Genomic DNA, 20,709 nt, shown 5'->3' on the forward strand with positions numbered 1-20,709 from the left:
GTGATTGTGGAAGCACATCAAAACTGAAAATTAGATTATGTTTACTTAGGTGCCTAAATAAGGATTTGGGGGAGTCACTTTAGGCATCTAAGACAGAAAATGTTGCCCTTATTATTTATTTGATTGTGTAAAGATTGGGAACCAGATATTCAGATGGCATAAATTGGCATAGCTGCTTTGATATAGATGGATCTACGTTGATTTTCACCCATTGAAGATCTGGCTCCATCTCCTAGGAAGCTTAGAAACCCCTTCTTCTCTTTGCAGATTAACTTTATTATATTTGTCAATGTGATCAGAATTCTGGTGCAGAAATTACAATCTCCAGAGGTCAGCGGCAGCCAGTTTAGTCATTTTGTGTAAGTGATGATATCTTTTTTCTATTATCTCCTGTTGGATCTGGTTTAACTTACTGTTCCCTGGGGGTGTCCTCCTATGGGCTCTTCCTCAATAGTGGGGAAAGTAACTCCCAGAACAAAAAAACACATAATCAAGTTGCCGCCTTGTTTCTAAGGTATGAGCAGGTAAAATTCTGCCCTTTTTCTAGAGGCCCCCCATATAAAGTCCTATCCAGGCTAGACCACCAACCAGGCCCAACTGAAAGTCCTGCACCTAATAAACTGTAATCAAGTTAACACGCTCTACTTAGGTTGGCTCCATGCTTTGCCACACAACTGGCTCCTCCTCTCTCCCTCACCGTTCTTATTTTATGCACATCAGCTATGCCCTGTAGTTTAATGAGCTCCAGATGCATCTAGTTCCCAGATGTTTAACTCCTCCCATTCTGATTCCATACCCCCTGGCATATCATGCCCTTCCTGAGAGACTCAGTCCTGCCAACCTCGGAAATGGTCTCTTAGAACAGCTCAGGGGACTAGTTGGCTCATGGGTTTGGTAAGGCTGGAGAATTTCAATACTAGATTGCCAGTACAATCCAGCCCTAAATGCATGTTTGATTATCTATGTGAAAAGAATTGGTGCATCCATTTCCAAATGGACAGATGGCCTCATCAGAAGAACCCCCTTCATGGGTACCACAGGCTGGCATCCATGCCTGCTGACACAGGAGAGAGAAAAAAGATTGCAAAGGCATAGAGAACAAATGATCCTAGTGCCATTAGATGCACTTTGGCTTTGCACGTCGACGACAGACTGTGGCTGATCTGTTGATAAATGGAGGATTTACGTCTTGTCTACATGGTGCAGCCTAGGGCACTACAGCTGTGTTATTTCTAAAGCGCATTAATTGGTCCGTGTGAATCCTGATGGTGCACACTGAAAGGTCCCTCATGCACTTTAACGATTACACACCAGCAGGGTCTACACACAGACCAATTAATGTGCAACCTATTAGTATGCTTTAGAAATCCCCTCCCCCTCACAGTGTGCATTGCTAGGCTATGCGTGCACCCCCTCAGTCTCGGTTCTGTTAGTTTCCCACCTTCCATTACGTTCACTGAAATGTTGTCAAGTCTGTCATGTCTGTGGTTTCTTTCATTTTCCAGGAGACTAGCTAAATCCACACTGCTCCTAATCCCACTCTTTGGAGTGCACTACATCGTGTTTGCGTTTTGCCCAGAAAGCACTGGATTGGACGCTAGACTTTATATTGAGCTGGGCTTGGGCTCCTTTCAGGTATGATAAATAAAGATAGAATTAATGACTGTCTTGACCTTGCCCAGTCCAGGGAGGGTGACTGAGTGCCTTACCTGGAGTCTCATGAAGGCTGGGGTGTGGATCAGAATGAGCTGGCTGACGTTCCATCCAGATCAAACAGGCGATGAGAGTAGGTTAGGAGAAATAACATCAGTCTCTCTCCTTCCATTGCTAGTTCACCCACCTTTTAATACTCGACTTCGTAGTCTGCAGGTCTGGTTAGACCAACAACTGCCGTTACGTGATGAAGTAGCAGCTGTGGCCGGGATTGCTTTCTCTATCTTCTCGTGGCCAGAAGCGTATGGCTCTTCTTTGGATGTAGACCTTGCTTCTTTCATGCATGCCTCTGTCACTTTGAGTTTAGATGACTGCAATGCACACCAGTTGATGCTACACTTTAAGTATATTCAGCAGCTTAAAACTGGACTGGGATACGAACTTCCCACGCAGGGAACATTACACCAGTGTCCATGCTCTGCATGGCTACCTGTTGGCTTTGAGACAGAATTTAAGTTGTTGCTTTTGACTCAGGTGCACTTAAATTACCGGACACCTGCTTATATGAGAAACTACCTCTCTTGTGCCATATTGCTGGGGTTGCAATGAGTCACTGTGCACTAGCTGGCACGCTCTGGTTCATGCCAGGGTTTTCTCTCTGGAATGATCATCCTTTCTTGGTCAGAAATAGCCTGAATCTCTTAATGTTCTGGGCAAGCTGCCAGGGCAGGCGGGCAGGGCGGGGCGGGGCGGGGCAGGAGGGGAGGCAGAAGGAGCTCGGACATGAGACAGACTCTCTGGCCTACTCTCTCATGGCTGGATTTTGTGCCATGGTTTATTCCACAGCTTTGTAGGCAAACTGAACTATTGGTAGGATATACAGGGCTATGGAGAGGCACCTCCTTGGCCTTAGAAATAGAAAGAAATACACCAGAACTGTAATTTTCAAAACTGTCTAAGTCACTTGGGAGTGCAAGTCCCACTGAAAGCCATTGCTAAGTCACTTAGGAACTGCGGAAATTCCAGCCTAAAGAAATATTTTGCCACAAACAGCGTCTCTAAGGGAAATTGAAGTTTTTATAGCGTACTAATTTTCAGCCTCTTTTGAATCAAATTATAGACACAGGCTGTGCAAATGTACTTACTGTAAACTTGCAGCCCAAAGGAGAAAGCATGAGATGGAAATTTTGACACCACCCCCCCTCCCTCTGAATGTAGCTATCCTTGTCCCATGTCATGACTACTCCAGATGCTCTCTATGATAGGCCCCAGGGAGGATTAGTCCAAGGGAGGAACCAGGGGTCAGGGTATGGTCTGTTTGTTGCAGAAAGATATTTTCAGGCTTCTGGGAGAACATTTAGGGGTGTATATGAGCAGAAGCAATTGTCTATTCTCTTTTGGAAAATATCACACTCAGGTACTTAAAAAACACACTTTCATTACATAGCTGTGATTACATGACAGGTTTTTGATGATCGCACTGATAACAGTTTTTGCCTTATTTATAAAGACGCTGTCAAAACCCTGCTGTATAATTATAGCCTTATAATTCATGGCTACATATTTTAAAAAAAACCTTGGCTGCCTAGGATTGAATGCCAAAACAGGGCTAGAACTCAGATCCTCCTGCTCCAAAACCCACAGATCCCTTCTACTTGAGCTAAAGAAGAATTTGGGTGAGTTGCTAGCAGTACAGGGCCCCTCTCACACAGGTGAGCAATTCTGATTATATCCATTAGAGGTCAGTGGTGCACATATACAATATCAGGTCCATGACATTGTATAGTCTAAATATGAAAGTCATATAAATAGTGTCACGCCACCAAAATACTGACTGGAAAAATTATGTTATGGTGTGTCCTAATCAAAGTATTAATTAGGCTGATGTCATTCTACAATTATCTGTGCACCAAGACCTGTTGTGCTGAAGTTCACCTTTTTTAGAAATAACCTTTTTTTCCTCCCCCCTTAATTCCCTAGGGTTTTGTTGTCGCCCTTCTATATTGCTTCTTAAATGGAGAGGTAAGTAGCAAGACCTGCAATTGCATAAGACCTTTGAAACTCAGGGGCTTCCATTGTTTTTCTTGTGTTCCAATTTCCAGAATAGGCCATCGTGCATGACTTTGATCTGCTCCTGAAAGCATGAAATAGCCTTATCGGTCTTCCTGCCTGTATTTCTCTACTTTATCTAAATACATGTAATTCTGGTCTGCTACAGGAAGGCACAACATCAGCCTTGAGGTAGTGACCCCTTGACAAGTGGTCAGGGATTCCCCTGTCATGAGAAAGTCTGTTCAATTAGCGTCTCTGGATACATATCGAACCTCTGTTCAGTTTTTATTTCCTCTAAAGCATTTTTCCTCTCCAGGGCAGCCTGTGTGGTTCCAGATAGTCTTGTTCAATCTTATGCTTCATGTTCTTTGATTATTGTTAAGACTCTTGGCTACATTTTCCAAGGTACATGATAAAGTGCCGTCTGTTTTAAAAAGTGGCCAATTCCCAAGGGAATGTGCGAGATATTTTTATACTATATATATGTGCTTTATGGAGCTTGCAGTGCGAATGGCCAGAACTTACCTGAATTTGCTCTGTAAAAAAAGTATTTAAAAGCCAACTAAGGCATAGGCAAATATGGATGTTTCAGCTGGGATTTTTCAAAAGTGTGAAAGCAACTTGAGAGCCTGGGTCCCATGGACTTCCAAAGTGATGGATGTTCCTAAATCACAAAAGGGGCAGATTCACAAAGGTACACAGCACCTAGGTGCCTCCTTAGGCAGCACTGACATTCTCAAAACCGCCACTTAGTTGCCACTTACCTTTGCAGGTCCTTTCATTTCCCACTGGTGGGTAAGTGCAAAGTCGCCAAAGCCCTGGATGCCACCCCACAGCTAACCCAGTCGTCGGGATTGAACGTAGGATCTCTGGAGCTAAATACCATCTGCCTCTTAGCTAAGGCTACAGCAGAGTCATTAATCTCTAAGTGGATTTGGTGCCATTAGAGAGGCCAGAGCACCACACCCAGAGCACCACACCCAGGAGTTGTGGGGGTTATACTGATATTGCCCTTTAGCTTACATAGCGGCTCACCCCCTCTGGTATTTAACCCCACAATGTATTTATAGAGACCAGCCATATCCCTCCTCAGCCTTCTTGGGCCCCACACAAAAGGCAGCTCCAGGAGTGGGTCTGGCTGAGTGATTAGGCCACTCATTAGAGCCATGGGAGACTTGAATCTGAGTGCGGGGACCATTGGGCTATAGCATCACTCCCCCACCCCCTCTGGCCACCGAGTGAGTGCCCCACCCCAGAACACGCAATGCAGACTGGTTAGGGTATGCAGCTGGGATGTAGTGACCAGCATTCTTGTCCGTGCCTCAAATCAGGCAGGGTAGGGAGCTGAACTCAGGTTTCCCAGGTGAGTGCTTTAGCCATTTGGCTGCTGGCTTTGAGGGGGTGGGGGCATAGGTGCTGACTTTGTAATGTGCCAGGGGGTGCTCTCCCCGGCTTCACCCAAACCCTTCCCCCACTCCACTCCTTCACCCATGGCGCTGCCCCCAACCTCCTCTTCCTGCCCCTTTCCGCCCCCTTCCCTGAGCGTGCCCCACCCTCACTCCTCCCCTCTGCCCCCCGCCCGCCAGTGCCTCCTGCACACTGTGGAACAGCTGATTGCAGCGGGAAGAAGGCGTTGGAAGCGAGGGGGATGCGCCGATGGGGGAGCTGCCAGTGGGTGCTCAGCACCCATCATTTTTTCCCACAGACTCAGCGCCTATGGATTGGGGAGGAGTCTTTTGTGAGAAAATGCTGACCTGGCTTAAGCATCTAACTCCAGGGTAGCGTTTACACCTGAGAATCTCAGGCAGAGGGAGGCACTTAGGGGCTCAGATCAATGGCCATTAAATAACTAAATAGCTAAGATGATCTAAGCCTTCTCTCTGTGTTAGCCAGCTCCTGGCTAGCTTAGGCGGCTCCCTACTCGGCATGATGGCTTCTGAGAATCCCTTTTGTAGGTACCTAACTCTGCCCATACAATTCATGGGAAGCCTGGATACCTAATTCAGAGCTTTGTGAATTTTAGAAAATTCCACCCTGGTACACTCCAGTTCAGCCATAAATTACGGGCTTGATGCAGGAATTAGTGAGAGAGTTTCTCTGGCCTGTGCTGAGCAGCAGGTCACACTAAATAACCGTAATGGCACCTTCTGGCCTTAAAAGTTTTTTGCATTTCATTTTAGGTTACACTTTACATGGGATCACGCTAATACTGGGACTATAATTAAAGCTACAATTTAGTCATGGGTATTTTCAATAAAAGTCATGGACAGGTCACGGGCAATAAACAAAAATTCATGCCCGCTGACTTGTCCATGACTTGTACTATAAATACCCCAACTAAATCTTAGCTGGGGAAAGCCACTGCTCCATGGGGCCCCTGCTGTGTGGGCCTCTGCTCTGGGACAGGGTGGGGCAGCTGCTGGGGGCCACTGAGCAGCAGCTGATCCGGCCACCCCTGGGGCTGTCCCCCTGCCACTGCTCCAGCCATCCCTGTGACCACTGCCAGGGACTGTCAAGCTGTGGCTGCTTCTGCTCCTGCCAGCCCCTGGACTGCTACTCAGGTGGTCCCTGGGATCAGCCACACTGGCCACTGCTCAGTTGGTCCTCAGGGCCCCCTGTCCAGAGCCGCCTGAGCAGCACCCAGTGTGTCTGGCCCCAGGGCTGGCTGAGCGGTCTTGAGATCAGTCACAGTGGCTGCTGCAGAAATCACGGAGGTCGCAGAAAGTCATGGAATCCGTGACTTCCACAAACTCCATGACAGACATGAAGCCCTAGTTATAATGTATCGAATAGACATAGACTATATGAATGGTATAGAATCTGTGTCTCTGGAGGTTTTTAAGAACAAGTTAGACAAACACCCGTCAGGAATGGTCTAGTTATTACTTAGTCCTGCTCTGAGTGCAGGGAACTGGACTAGATGACCTAGTGAGGGCCCTTCCAGTCCTCCACATGTCTGGGATTCAATGTTATTGATGGCCTCCACTGCAGACATATTCTTGTGGCTATAAGAGGGGTGTGTGTGTGTGTGTGTGTGTGTGTGTGTGATGGCAGTACCTACAATGTGCTAGGCATTATCCAGACAGAGATTAGGGGAAAGGGGGCATAAAAAGACTAATCCACTCAAACCAACTCTATTGATTGTAACAGGGCTGAAATGGGTCTTTTCAGACAGACTTCGATTTGGACAGGCTAAAGGCCTTATGGATGAGCTCCAGGAGGTGTTGCCACAAATTGGAGGCCCCATGGAAGAAAGTGCAAAAACCATTGTGCTAGGGCCTGACCAACAGAGAGGTGATGGGTGGAGCTGGGCGGTGGGAGCCCCTAAAAATCAGTGAGAGCTGCTGGGTCCTGAGCGCTTTTGACAATCAATCCACTTGTTTAGGCCCCTAGATTTGGATTTTGAAAGCTAATCTTGGGCAGGTATTTTTTTGACAATCTTAGCCTAAGTGTCTGTGAAGTTGGAATAGCCACATTCGTTCTATGTCCCATTCTTTGGCTCTTCTCCCCTTCTCTCCCTTTTCGTTCTTTTCTTTAGGTTCAGGCTGAATTAAAGAAGCGACTGCGCAAATGGCAGTATCAGGAGTACCTGAGCTTCACCCGCAAACCTCGGTGCATGTCTAGAGAAAACAGCCCTGTTAACTATGTCACTCAGTTATCACTGCTTGAAAAAATCAGCCCTAAGAGGAAAACGTCCCTCTACCGGAACGGCACATCCTCCGTGTGAGCCTCCCATAGCAAGCTGAGCTGTTGCAGTATTGTCTCCTGAAAACATAACGGAGGGATGGCCAGAATGGAGTCTCTGGAGGGTGACCATATTTCCCTATGCTGAATGCGGGACACCGGGTACAATTATTCATATTCAAGCGAGTTCCATGGCAATCAGTCAGAACTATGCAGCACGAATGTTCAAATTAACATCAAGCTGACTGAGCCCCCATTAAAAAGAAATACTGTGGAGTTGGATTCTTTTTATTTCCCTTCTTATCTTTAAAGATCTAGGGTTCACGCAGGGAGGGGTGACTGACACACCCCTACCCCCCCCCACACACACAAGGAGAGGTGACACATATACATGCCCATACACCTCTCTCACACAGGGTGGGTGACTGACTGACCCGACCCTCCCTGCCTGATGCGCTTCGCCTGCCATGCCTGGCTGGGCCCCCGGGACGGACCCACCTCTTCTGGTACCTGGCGCTGCGTCTTCCCAAGGCAAGACGTGGGGGGACACATGGGGTCACATGGCCCCTCCCAGATTTCTCCCTGGGTTCACACCAGAATGTGGCCAGCAGCAGCAATTCGGCACTATGCAGGAGGGAAGGGACGGGAGCAGGGGCAGCTCCAGGCACCAGCACGCCAAGCGCGTGCCTGGGGCAGCAAGCCACGGGGGGCTCTCTGCTGGTCGCTGCAAGGGCAGCAGTCAGGTTGCCTTTGGCGGCACGCCTGCGGGAGGTCCACCGAAGCTGCGGGACCAGGGACCTCCTGCAGGCAAGCTGCCGAAGGCAGCCTGCTTGCAGTGCTTGGGGCGGCAAAATACCTAGAGCTGCCCTGGACAGGAGTTGCTTCCAGCCGCAGGGCAGGAGGATTGGGGGAAGGGATGACCTGGCCCGGGTCTTTGCAGAGCTCATCGCTCCTCTCCCCTCCATGGCTGGAAGCAGCTTGTCCCTTCCTGCCTGCACATTGTCAAAGGCAGCTAACACCTCCTGGCTGCTATTGGCCACCAACATAACCCAGCCGCCTCCTGTCCTCCCACCTTAGGGCTGGAAGGGGTTAAGCCCTAAGGATGCATTGAGCTCCAGGGCCCAGGGAATGCAACTGCAGGGCCTTCAGAAACCCAGCCAGAGAGGTGGCTCAGCAGGGGAGGGTGCCTAGGAGCACCCTAGGGGATGGAGCAACCCTGCGTGCCCTGGGGGCAGGACCCAGCGTGTGGCGGGGTAGAGGAGGAAGACAGTGTAAGCCCCTGCCTGGGGAGCTGCTGTGAAGCCTACAGGTTCAGGGAGTAAACAGGCTGGAAATCACTTCCCCCCAACTCCAGAGCTTAGCTGAGGGGCAGAGAGGTTCCCCCCTGCCAGCGCTGTGCGGGGCTTTGGCACATGCAGGTCTCGGCTCCTCCTGGCCAGCGCCCCGGGCTGGAAGATCTTGGGCTTTCCTGGGGTGCCAGCCCAGCCAGAGGCAGTGGGGAAAGGAAGGTCCCTGCCAGCCAGGCTGTTGGTGAGCTGAGCGCTCCGACGAGGGGTTGGTTCTCTGCACAGCGCTGGGACAGGACACGCCCTGCTGGGGGGGAAATGGAGGAGCAGCACGGTTGGGGGAAGGGTGAAGGGAAAAGCAGGGAGAGGACAGCAAAATGGGGAGCATGTAAAGGGCCAGTGGCTGGGCAGCAGAGGCAAAACATAACTGGCCACTGCCTGGCACCTGCCCGCACTCACCAACCACCACAGCTCAGAGCACGCAGCCAGTGCCAGCAGGAAACGGGACGGGGAGCTCGGCCTTCCTGGCCGCGAGCTAGCTTGCAGCAGGGGCTGTGCTGATGGATCAGCAAGGGGAGCAGCTGGACCCAAATGCTGCATCTTCGCCCCGCGACCAACTTGAAGACCCACACTCATCATTGGCCGCAGGACCCTCCCCACTCACCACTGGTGGGAGGGCGGCTGGTGAGCGGGGATCCAACCAGCAGCAGGACCCACCAGCACTAATGGGGTGAGACAGAAAATATGGAACAATTTGGCTGTTTTTAATAAAAAGTCAGGACATTTGCAGGAGGACTTAAATATGGGACTGTCCCTTTAAAAACGGGACATCTCGTCACCCTAATTCTCTGTAGATCCTCATGGTGGAACTTCTTGTACTAAACATCTCCCACTCCTCACTGCTGGTGCAGAGAAATTAGGGGACCTGATCTTTCATTCCTTGAGAGTTCACTCCCTTAGGTACGCTGACCCCACTTTGAAACTACTGTACCTTAACACACTGCCATTGAGGTCAATGAAACTGCCCCAATTTACACCAGAAGGGGAGCTGGCCCCACCTAGCTACATGATTGTGGTTTCTCAGCTTGGGATAACTTAAAAGATGACTGCATTTCAGAAAGTACAGAGCATCCATCTCCTGAATACCAGTCTCCTTTTACATGTCTCATGATTTTTAGTAACATTTACAAATCTTGGCCCTAAACTGTTTAGGTTCATCTGTTGGGGAGATCCTGCATTAGATCGATCATTAGTTCAGTCTATCATGGCAATTTCTATGTTCCCAGTGTTGTAGTGGTTGGCATTCTCTCAGTTTGCTAGGTTTCAGCTGAAGATTGGTTCCTGTTTCAGTGTCCCCAGCATCCCACAGTATCTGTGTTAGTGGTATGATCTAGCGGGTAGGGCAGGGAATTGGGAGCCAACAAATCCTAGTTTACCGATGGTGTCACAGGGTAACACTGGTCAATCACAACCTCTTTGCTTTAATAGTCCTCTCTGTAAACAGGAGGATGGTGCTTTGGCCAAAACTTGGGCCCTTCTTCAAGGCTGGGTTGTCCCCTTCCATGGTGAAACTCCCAGGATTAAGCTAAGGGGAAGGAAATCTATATGAGGATTTCCCTTGGAGGGTTCCTCCCCCATGGCTCAGTTGAGAGTAGAGTTTTATTTTCAGGACCAATATGCTGCAAGGCCTGCCCCCAAACCTGGCTGCAGGAACCCAGGACCATTTGGGCAGATGCTCCATGTGTCCATGGAGTGAAGGGTGGTCCAGTGTTCAGGGTTCTAGATGTAGTAACTCTGAGTTCAAGTCCTTACTCCACTACAGCCTTGCTGGGTGAGCGGGCCTCAAGTAACTTGTCTGAGATTTTAAAAGGGGTTTCAGTGCCTAATAGGAATGTCAAAAGCACCTAAGAGGCACTTAATCCTGACTGAAAGTGATGGGAGTCAGGCACCCGGGCGTTCTTGGAAATCCCACTCTATTTACATTTTTATGCACCTCAAAACCTCAGTTCCCCATCTGTAAAATGGAGCCAATAGCACTGCCCTGCCCTACAGGGTGCTGGTGAGGATCAATACATTAAAGGATGTGAGGCTTTCAGATAATGGGATAATGGGAGGCAGAGGGGTTAGACATTCCTCAGATGTGGTACTGTTCCCCCAGCATCCCTCCCCTCCATTTCCTGGTAGTGTAGTTCCACTTTTACCTCCTCTGGGAGGATTGCACATGGTGTTGGCTCTCTGGGTAATGTCATACAGGCCCAAATAAGCTCCCCAGACTGAATGAGCAACCCCTCCCCACCCAAAGCAGGGCCTCCCATTCCCTAACCCCAGCCAGCCCTGTCCACATCTCCTTCTCACTCCCATACAGAGCCTGACCCTTACAGAGCATCCTCTTCCAGAGCCCAGGGAGGTGGTGGTGGCTGGGGAGGGTGCTGTCTCCTATTTCCATGTAGACAGGGATTCCTTGGCTGTCAGATCCCCTCTAAGCTTGGATCTTGTTGGCACAAGTCAACACTCAGATTGTATTCAATTAGCTTCTCACTGCAATGAGTGGGAGTGTGCCAGAGCAAAGTCCATGTCTCAGGATTTGGGCCTTTGTCAAGTGCTTTGGATTTACTCCGGTGATCTAGAACTGCAAAGCATGTATTAACTCTTGTTGGAAGGCATCTTCACGATACGGCCCTGACCCACAGCCCAGTCAGATCAAAGGGAGCGGTTCCAAAGGCTTCATCTTCGTCTTCAAAGTCCTTCATCTCTAGTTCCCTCACTAAAACTAGACCGTACCTAGCTAGACTCCTAACCAAGTAATTCAGATCATCCATCTGTTAATTACAATCTTACCTTTCAGTTCCAGCAACCCTAATGTTCTCTGCAAGGGGCCATCCCCTTATGCTATGTCTGCCCTGGGCACCGCATCAGCTCTTCTCGTAAAAGAGCATCATTTTGATCCCGTTTAAAATTCTCATTTCTTAACATGAGGAACTGGAAACAGATGTGTGGTTTCTTTTTACTGCAGATGTAGACACATACAATAAAAATAATAATGGCTGGTGTGGCATAGTAATATTTAGATCTTCATGATGCTATAGTTCAGATGGAAAATTAAATGACTAGACTATGGATCAATTTTAAGGCAGGAAAATAAAGATTTACAGCTATGACCTCTTCACTGTAGACAAGGTTTTGCTACAAAAAGTCCCCTTCCAGCAGTTGAAGTCAATGCAACTGAGTGCCATCAATGAGGCACCACTCAGATGTGTGTTAGAGGGCTTACGCCTTCACCCTTTCACTTCCCTGGTCCTTCTCCCATGAACAGAGAGTAGCAATACCCAAAGTCCGAAGGTGCAAACAATTTGATGTTTATTGGGGTGAAGTTCATAGATTCATAGATTCATAGATTCTAGGGTCAGAAGGGACCAATGTGATCATCTAGTCCGACCCCCTGCACAAAGCAGGCCACAGAACCCTACCCATCCAGTTCTATAACAAACCCCTAACCTATGCCTGAGTTATTGAAGTCTTCAAATTGTGGTTTGAAGACCTCAAGCTGCAGAGAATCCACCAGCAAGTGACCCATGCCCCAAGTTTCCTTCCTCAGTGTCCTCCTTCCCAGCTCTGACACCACAGAGCCTTGCCTGTGTCCCTGTTCCCATTCCTGCCCCCTTAGTGAAACATGATTCCAATGTCCCCACCCCCATTCCCTGTTCCCATTCCCCCTCTTACTTCCTGATTGACTGCAGATTATATAGTAAAACTTGAGTTCTGCTTAGCTATACCTTAACTAATCATTTTACTGAAATTTAACTAAGTAATCCTAACATATTATAACATAATTCTCTAACCAATTATATCCCACTACCCTGATTAACTTACACCTAGCAAAATTAATTATACAGCAGACAGAAACAATTAGACAACCAGACAGATTAACAATAGAAAAGTGGGGGCCATAGAGTTAAAACAATGCAGAAATGGGGGTTTCACAACCACAACTAATGAGAAGTGATTTCTTTCTAGCCTGGATGCTGTCAAACTAAGTTTTCTTTAACCATCTTTATCTGGTGGTGATGGGCACTCTCGGGACAGGATTGTATTCCTACCAGCCCAGTTGCACCTTATTTCAGTGTGACTGGTTTGGAATGTGAGGATGTGACCCTTTGCTTCCCTTACGGCTGCCCCTGCTGCTTAGCCAAAGGCCTTAGCCTAAGAACAGGGCCTCAGACTGTCATAGTGAGAGAAGGCCCTTTACGCAGGCAGATAGTGATTTTGATTCTTTCTTTTACACCTCTATGACTAGCTAAATGATAAACATATACCTCAATTCTTAAAGTATAGGCCTTTACAAGCAGGCCTGCATATCTATATCCTAACCACGTGCACCCACTTGTAATCAATTGCAGGATTGGGGCCATATGGCAGACACCTGGCTGCATACATAGGACTGAAAGAGACCTCTTGGGTCAAGACCAGCCCCCTGCTAATGCCACTGAAAGCAACACCCTCATATAATCCCATTCATAAACTGATCAAGCTCCTTATTACAACTAGTTTGGTTTCTTGCCCTCACTGCTGCAACTGGGAGGCTGCTCCAGAACCTCACTCTTCTGATGGTTAGAAACCTTCAAGTTTCCAGCCTAAATTTATTGATGGTCGTTTTATCCCCATTTGTTCTTAAGAGCACCTCTGAGAGTTGAATCCAGAGCCATGTAGTCAGCCCTCTACCCCAACACATGAAAGTTCACTCAAGTAAATTGCTGCATTAATTTGTATAGGGCTGCTCACATGAGTCAAGTTACCCATGTGCCCAAGTGTTTGCGGGACTGGGCCCTGATGGCAACAGAAGTTGAGGGGAGCTGTGCTCCCAGTTTCATATGGACCAGTAGTGGGCTCTACAATAATAGATTGTCTGAGCTTTATGGGGTAACATTCTCCCCAGAGCAGTTTTCCCCCTTGTTTCCTGGTCTTTCCCCTCTTCTCCCACCCATGATCTGTTATACGGGGCTGCCAAGTGTCAGCCATCTTGTGTGAAACACATACCCAAGCCACAGTAGTGTTCACAGAACAGAAAGTTTCCCTGCTGGAGCCAAATACAGAAGGGCCAGGAGTGGCAAACAGCGTTGGTGGCCATTGGGACAAGATGAAGAGGTACTTTTCCTGCACCCCAGGCCTCAAGCACTTCCTGCAGTGTCCTAGGCAACCCCAACACCATGTTTTAGCCCTAGCTACTCCCCCCCAGCCACTCCCACCAGCCACCCCTCACCCAACTTCTTCCAAGAGACTGCCACCCTCCCCACCAGGATCCCCAGTTTTTCCAGCCTCCCATCCTGCTTCCCCAAAGACACTGCCTCCCTGACACCATTCTTGCCCCAGCCACCCCATCACACTTCACCCTCCAGCCACCCTAAATACCCAGCAATAGTCTTCCTCTTCACCACAATCTACCTAATACTTCCAGACACGCTCCAGCATGTCTCCCCCAAGATGCCAAGTTTTGTGCACTTCTGTGTCCTACCCCTGGCACTACTTCAGGTCAGGGTTTATTGACCATACGCTGAGTTTAGGGTTCTATGAATAATTGTTTGCATCTATGCAAACTACCTTAATATATAATTTGCATCAACTATCACACCTGGATCAGTGCAAAACTTGCCCCTGACTGCGTTAACATCAGTGTGACACATCAGGGAGCAGAGATTAGCCTATGATTTGAATGGCTGCTGGTCCCTTTTTCACTAATGACATGAAAATATTGGGGGTGGGGGGGACATAAAGTGTCATATCAGAGCCTGAACAATGTAAACAGGTTTTTCACAGAGGCTAACACTGAATCATAGAATCATAGAATATCAGGGTTGGAAGGGACCTCAGGAGATCATCTAGTCCAACCTCTTGCTCAAAGCAGGACCAATTCCCAACAAAATCATCCTGAAATGTGGTTCCTGTGTGTGGGGAGGTGCTACCACCTTGTGGTGTATGATTGTAAGCAATTCTATAATATGCAAAATTACTGGAGACCAATACACCAAGCTAGGTAGTCAGCCCCATTTGGAGTGCCTAAATACAGATCGTGCCTAAATGGCAACAGAACATCGGCCTTGGCCTACAGCTGATACTTCAGCAGGAGGGATGCTCACATTTCTCCCACCTGGCTTAAATAAAATTTAAACACTTTCTTACTGTCAGTCTGTCAGCTGGTGGGTTGTGACTCCTGGGGCAGACCATAAAATGCAACCTGGCAGATAACAGTGTTGAAAAATCTAAAGCAAAGAAACTGTTGCTCCTCCCAGGGCCGGCTCTAGTTTTTTTGCTGCCTCAAGCAAAAAAAAAAAATTTGGCTGCCCCCTCCGCCCTTTTTTTAGTGGCTTTTACACGTTTGCACACCGCCTGATTTGCCTTGTTTTCCACTCTGCTCAGCAATGGCTGCCGATGGCTCTTTAGCCTCATTCCAAGGGTATCTCTTAGACTCAAAAGAAAGATGGGGCTTGTAATCGTTACTTGGTTTATTGGGGGCAACTTGTCTTATTAAAGGGGAATCTCTTTTGCATTTGCTCTTCTTTCAGTGCAGAACTTCACTTCCCACCCAGACTGGAAGCAAGATCAGAGAGTTTCACTTCTTAAAGTCTAAAAACCACCAGTGTTTCCTTCCCTGCTTCTCTCTCCTGTAGGTAAAAGGCTCCTGGTGTCTTTCCCTTTCACCTTAATTGGAAGAAATGTCCCCTGATCCCCCCAGTACCCGCTTTCCCATCACCACCTTCCTTCCAGTGACCTGCTCCTGTAGCAAATGCCTCACATGTCTAGGGTCGGGAAATATCCCACAGATCAAAAGGGAAGTGTGTGTGTGTGGGGGGGGGGATCAGGACGACAGGGTCTGGGGGTGCCACTCAGTCTGTCCCAGAGCCATGAAAAACCCTTACCTGGACAGTTCAGTTCCCAAATCTCTCTCTCCTCTTCCCCAGCACTAGCGGGGTTTGCATCCAAGCAGCTGTGAATTCCACTTACTGTTGGGATGTTTTTCTATTTGTTGTTTTACCGCAGCTAGACAATAATCCGCACGAGTTACTGGATGCTCCTTGCTAGCAGGGCAGCACTTAAAGGCACCTGGGTTTGGGACCTCCCTCCCCACTTTGCAGCTCAGATCGCTCTGCAAAAAGACCAAAGCAGCGGCCGATCCTCAGCTGGTGTGAATTGACATTGACTTCAGCTGAACATTCCCACCATCTGAGGAGCTGCCCCCAAAGATGTTTCTCAGCTACACCTAGCATGTGTGACACGGGTCCGGGACTCTCTCCGTCACCTGAGGCCCGGATCCTGCTCTCGTGAGAGAGAAGTCAGCACAGATCCTTGTCGCTCCCTCCATGACACTGTCTGATTATGACAAGAGCAGCACCTGCCAGTCTCTCTGGGCCACTGCTTGGCAGAGGGGCTGTGTTTGGGGGGGGAGCACGTGTGGGTCCATGGGTGCAAGCCAGCGCCACAGACAGCAGCTCAGGAAAGCGCTTGGTTCTCAGACAAACAAAGAACACACGGAGGAGTTAGCCTGGCCTGGCCTTGACTCGCCTCCTCGTTTCCAGAGTAGCGCGGAATGAGCCCGGGATAGCGTCTGGGGTCACCTTTGTTAGGAGTGTGTTTGAGTCTGACAGTTACGTTCATATGAGTCATTGCTTCTCCCAAAGCTGGCTGGGTGGAAGCAGCAGGGTGCTGCAGAAATACAGAGACACAGAGAGAGATCGCCTCTCCTGGAAAAGTGCCTCTGACCAGTCCTCGTTTCATTAGAGTCAGGTCTGCTTTTGACACTGCTCCATCAGACCAGGCGCCTTTGGCTGGGGCAGCCTGCTGCAGCCATACAGAGCGATTGTGGGAATTGGACTCCAGTGGTGATGGTGGGGCAGAAATGGGGCTGGCTGCATCAGCCTGACCCCCTCTGTCTGCTGCCTATTTGTACGGACAGGTCCCCTCTAGGTCTGGAATCTCTCTCTCCATCCAGACACACGAGTGTGAAATCTCTTGAACTCTGTGTCAGCCTTGCCAAGGTCCAGTCCACGTTTGCTTAGAGGACAGCGGCGATGCACGTGGGATCCAGCTGTCAGGATGAACTTCACTCTGGAGATCCATAAACCAGGTGTTTGATCTCTCCCCTCAGGTGCCTCACTGCGTTCTGACATTATAAACCATTGTGGTTACAAGGTATCCCAGTGAAGGGATCCTGCATTGGCTGACACGTCTGTGCTAGCCCCTATGTGATCTCCTCTTTCCAGATGTGCTGGCCCCTTGCACACCCCTGAAATTCAGGATTGAGGGCTTCTGAGTTTGAGGCAAACTGGTTAGCTTGGAAACAGTACCGATTTCCATTTAAACCCTACATGGATTGGAGCCCAGAGAGGCAAACCTGATTGGAAACAGTGAGGTCTGTGCTCCGAGAGATTCTTGGGGATTTTGAAAGTGGCCCTACAAACCCTTCCTAGCCTGAGTAATCCTTACCGCACAAATTGTTCCAGTGGAACCGGTGGGGTCAGTCCCATTAGTAAGTATGTCAAGATCTTAAAGAGAGCTAGACCCTGCAGACATTTGTCTGGTCCAGCCCCAGGCTCTGTTCCCAGCATCTACGCTCCTTTTAGCTTCTCTTTTCTAGTGGGAAATTGTACAGTAAATCCCCTGAATCTTGAGTAAGCACATGGGCCGGTGCTCTTTTCCTTGCAACACACGAAAGCCTCAACCCCTGGGAAGAGGGTGGCCAGAATGCCGCCCTGGAAATGTGCCTGCCCCAAGCATGTGCTTGTTTTGCTGGTGCCTAGAGCCGGTCCTGGCTCCTCCAATCCTTCAAGGTCAAGCATTTTCTGTCAAGCTCTCCAATCTCTCTTGCGCACACCCACCCACCCCTCAATTACATAGAGCTAGCATTGTTAACTTGGAGCATTTTCATTTTCATCTTACTTTGATCACAACTGTAAGAGGGACATGGTGATTTTTGACAGCGTAAGGGTGTGCCCATTTGAACTGGTTGAATAACAGTCTGACCTAAGTCTTGTGCTGTCCCCAACCCCACCTCCATGGGGTGAATTTTGCCCCTAGCCTTGTGGGCAAGCCCTCCTGTCTGACCCAACAGCATTTTCACGTTGAGATGAGGAGTTACATGTTACAAAACTGGTCCCTTTCCATCATGCTTCAAGATATAGCCTGGTGTGTAGCTAAAATATAGCACTCATGGATCTATGGCTGGGCTGTGCTAAGACAACTTTGCCCAACTCTTGCCAATTCAAAGCTGCTGTGAAGTTGGCTTACCCAGCCATTGGTGCCTGACCCTTAAGAGAGGGGTCCTCAAGCTGTGTGCATATTCAGCCCTCCTCCCTGCCACCACACATAATCCCGATACCCATGCCTTACCTGTAGCCAGCAACTGGGGCAGAAGGATGTGGCTGAGGCACCCCTGTGACCTGGCAATGACCAGTTGTCATAAAAACATGTGGGACCCTAGATCAAAGCCCAGGCTGTGGGCAGGCTGCCTAGTGGTTAGAGTCAGATGCCAGGAAATTTTGCACGCCCATTTCTCCCCGAGCTGAGACGACACCTCTTCAGCCATAGCAGAGGCTTTGGGCGTGCTGCTAGATTATTAATGCAGCCAAAAGCGTAATCAGGGAGTGGCTTTGTGGTTTCTTTTACTGAGCATTAATCGCCTGAATTAGATAATACTGGTCTAGATAATACCTAGTCCTGCCATGGGGGCAGGGGGCTGCACTAGATGACCTCTCGAGGTCCCTTCCAGTCCTATGATTCTATGAATTAGATACTGCAATATTGGAGCCTGGCCCCATTCAGGCCTGGTTTAACGTAGCAATACTTTGTAGTTCTCCCACATGGTGACTGATAAACAGCCCTAGGCTAGCTGCATGACCCGGTATAGGATTTCTTTGTGATGCGCAGAGCACAGGCAAAGCTTGTGCTTTTTCGCTTTCTTCTCTGTCATAAGAGTTGTCTGTTCTGTCAAGAAAAATTCACCCCTGAGCAGGGAGCCACTGTAGCTCCGCCCATTGGGAAGCAGATTTTCTCCTGACCTCGGCTAGCTAGCTTGCACAAAACCTAGCCAGTCAATCGCATTGTTCTACTTCAACTGCTATGGCACTGCATCCGAATCTACACCCTTTGGTTTAATTTACGGCTTTTGCTTTGTCATCGCTGAAGTCATTCTGCTGATTGTTTAACCAACACGACAGCCTTTGCCATCCTCAGCAGCTGCCCCAGCTACCAGACGCTGCCCCTTTGAGAGATGGAGGTTGACAAATGCAACTCACAGATTATGCCGGGGAGACAAGGTTGGTGATTTGGGCCGAGATCTTCAAATATATTTAGGCACCTACTGCCAGTATCATTCTGTTCATAGGATGGACTGGGGCAACTGCCCCAGGCCCCGTACTTTGTGGGGAGGATGTGCTGGGGCCGCCTTGCGCTTTGGGGGTTCCCGTGCTTCATGATGCAGGGTCCAAGGTGGCCTGGGGGGTGACCAAAACCAGGACAGTTCATTTATATTCAATTTATATTATTGAAGGTCACCTCATCCAGGGGGCAGAAAAGAACTGCCCTGGCTTTGGTCACCCTCCCCCCCACACAACTGTAAGTGAAATTAAGAAGGATGCCGGAAATAGCCCCGAATCCCACATTCAGACCACAGAGTGAACAGCTAAGTTTAAACTGTTCCTATGCAGGCAGTAGGCTACCTGGGGAGGCTTCTCCCTTAGCCAGTCCCCCTGCTCCCTGCTATGTACTAGAGGGGAGCCTCTGCAGCCCCTGCTGAGTCGGGGGGCTGGGGGAACAGGGAGCCTAGCCCTGTCTGCAGCCTGGCTGGAGGAAGAGGAGGAGGGAGGACAAGGAGAAAAATGTGACAGTGAGTTTTCGGTTTTTCAGGCTTATTCCAATAGTAAAGTTTTATTGCAGACAGTACTGGTAGAAGTAATAGTTTTATTTTCTATATCTAAGTCATGCAATGGGAGGGATCCATGAAGAATGTAGGAGAGGTGGGTTGCTTGTGTTTGGACCGTACGGGTAAGAAATGTAACTTACTTCCACCCTTGGCCCCACCCCTTCTGTCTGAGGCCCCACCTCTTCCAGAGAGGGGAGCAGAGTGGGACCCATACCGGTAAGAGCTGTATTTTACTTTCACCCCTGAACAGTAGTTTTTAAACCTGTGATCAGGATCTGCAGACTATGTTTAAGCGTTCCAAAGGGGTCCGCACCTCCACTCGAAATTTTTAGGAGTCCACAAATGAAAAAAGGTTGAAAACCACTGATGTACTGGACCACAATTGCAGGCCTATTTGTATACTGAGTCACAGGCAAAATAAGAGAGTGTGAAATCGACAAGAGGGGAAGTCTGCAGGATGAACCAAACAGCGAGGGGTGTCCTGTCCATGCATAAAGACAAAGGATAAAACCGATATATCTTTAGGGGCAAAGAAACACACTGGGTCCTTCACCTGGGAGACAAGCTAACAGTGTGTCTGTCTCATGAAAGGAGGATCACAGTCAAGTCTGGCGGTAAAATGCTGCAAGGATTCAGGCAAGCATTTCTCTACCAGACATGAAATCTAGGCTGTAGAATGCATGCTCTGGTTTTGTTTTATAGGCAAGCATGTATTTCCAATCCTTCTGCTGGCTATCACTTGAATCGCTGTGCTTTGTTAAATAAACTGACACTAGATTTCATAATACACATATCTGAGTGCTGTGTGCTAAGCCGAGCGGTGATCTGAGGTGGAACTGGTATGCTGGGATATGCTGTCCTTTGGAAGCAGCGACTCTGTGAATCCTCAGTATGACCAATGGCCATGGGGCTTGAAAAACCTGGGGGTGGGAGTGTGTCTATCGCTAAGAGGTGGAGAGACAGAAGGGCCTCAGAAACCTAGAGGGGAATGTTTGTGTTGCTGGTGGCATAGGGGAGCTGACCCCGAACAGGCACAGACAAGGCCCTCCTGCTAAGAGCAGGTGGTAGCCTCACAACCCTGGTACCCCCGGGAAGTATCACTCGGAGGCAGTGCAGGGAATTCCC

General features: G+C 49.0%; 2 protein-coding genes across 2 annotated transcripts in view; one reads left to right on the forward strand and one right to left on the reverse strand.

Moving 5' to 3' along the window:
* LOC127045887 (pituitary adenylate cyclase-activating polypeptide type I receptor-like) overlaps positions 1–7,912 on the forward strand; it is a 37,807-nt gene extending 29,895 nt beyond the window's left edge. The window contains exons 10-13 of the mRNA XM_050942700.1: positions 268–359; positions 1,506–1,635; positions 3,634–3,675; positions 7,244–7,912. Coding sequence (XP_050798657.1) covers positions 268–359; positions 1,506–1,635; positions 3,634–3,675; positions 7,244–7,432 — 453 coding nt within the window. The 3' untranslated portion in view covers positions 7,433–7,912. The remainder of the gene's footprint in view (positions 1–267; positions 360–1,505; positions 1,636–3,633; positions 3,676–7,243) is intronic.
* The window catches only part of GHRHR (growth hormone releasing hormone receptor), a 1,095,940-nt gene that overhangs the window by 439,487 nt on the left and 635,744 nt on the right, over positions 1–20,709 (reverse strand). The gene's annotated exons all lie outside the window — the stretch shown is intronic.

Source organism: Gopherus flavomarginatus, chromosome 2 (genome assembly GCF_025201925.1).
Source record: "Gopherus flavomarginatus isolate rGopFla2 chromosome 2, rGopFla2.mat.asm, whole genome shotgun sequence".
Taxonomy (NCBI): domain Eukaryota; kingdom Metazoa; phylum Chordata; order Testudines; family Testudinidae; genus Gopherus; species Gopherus flavomarginatus.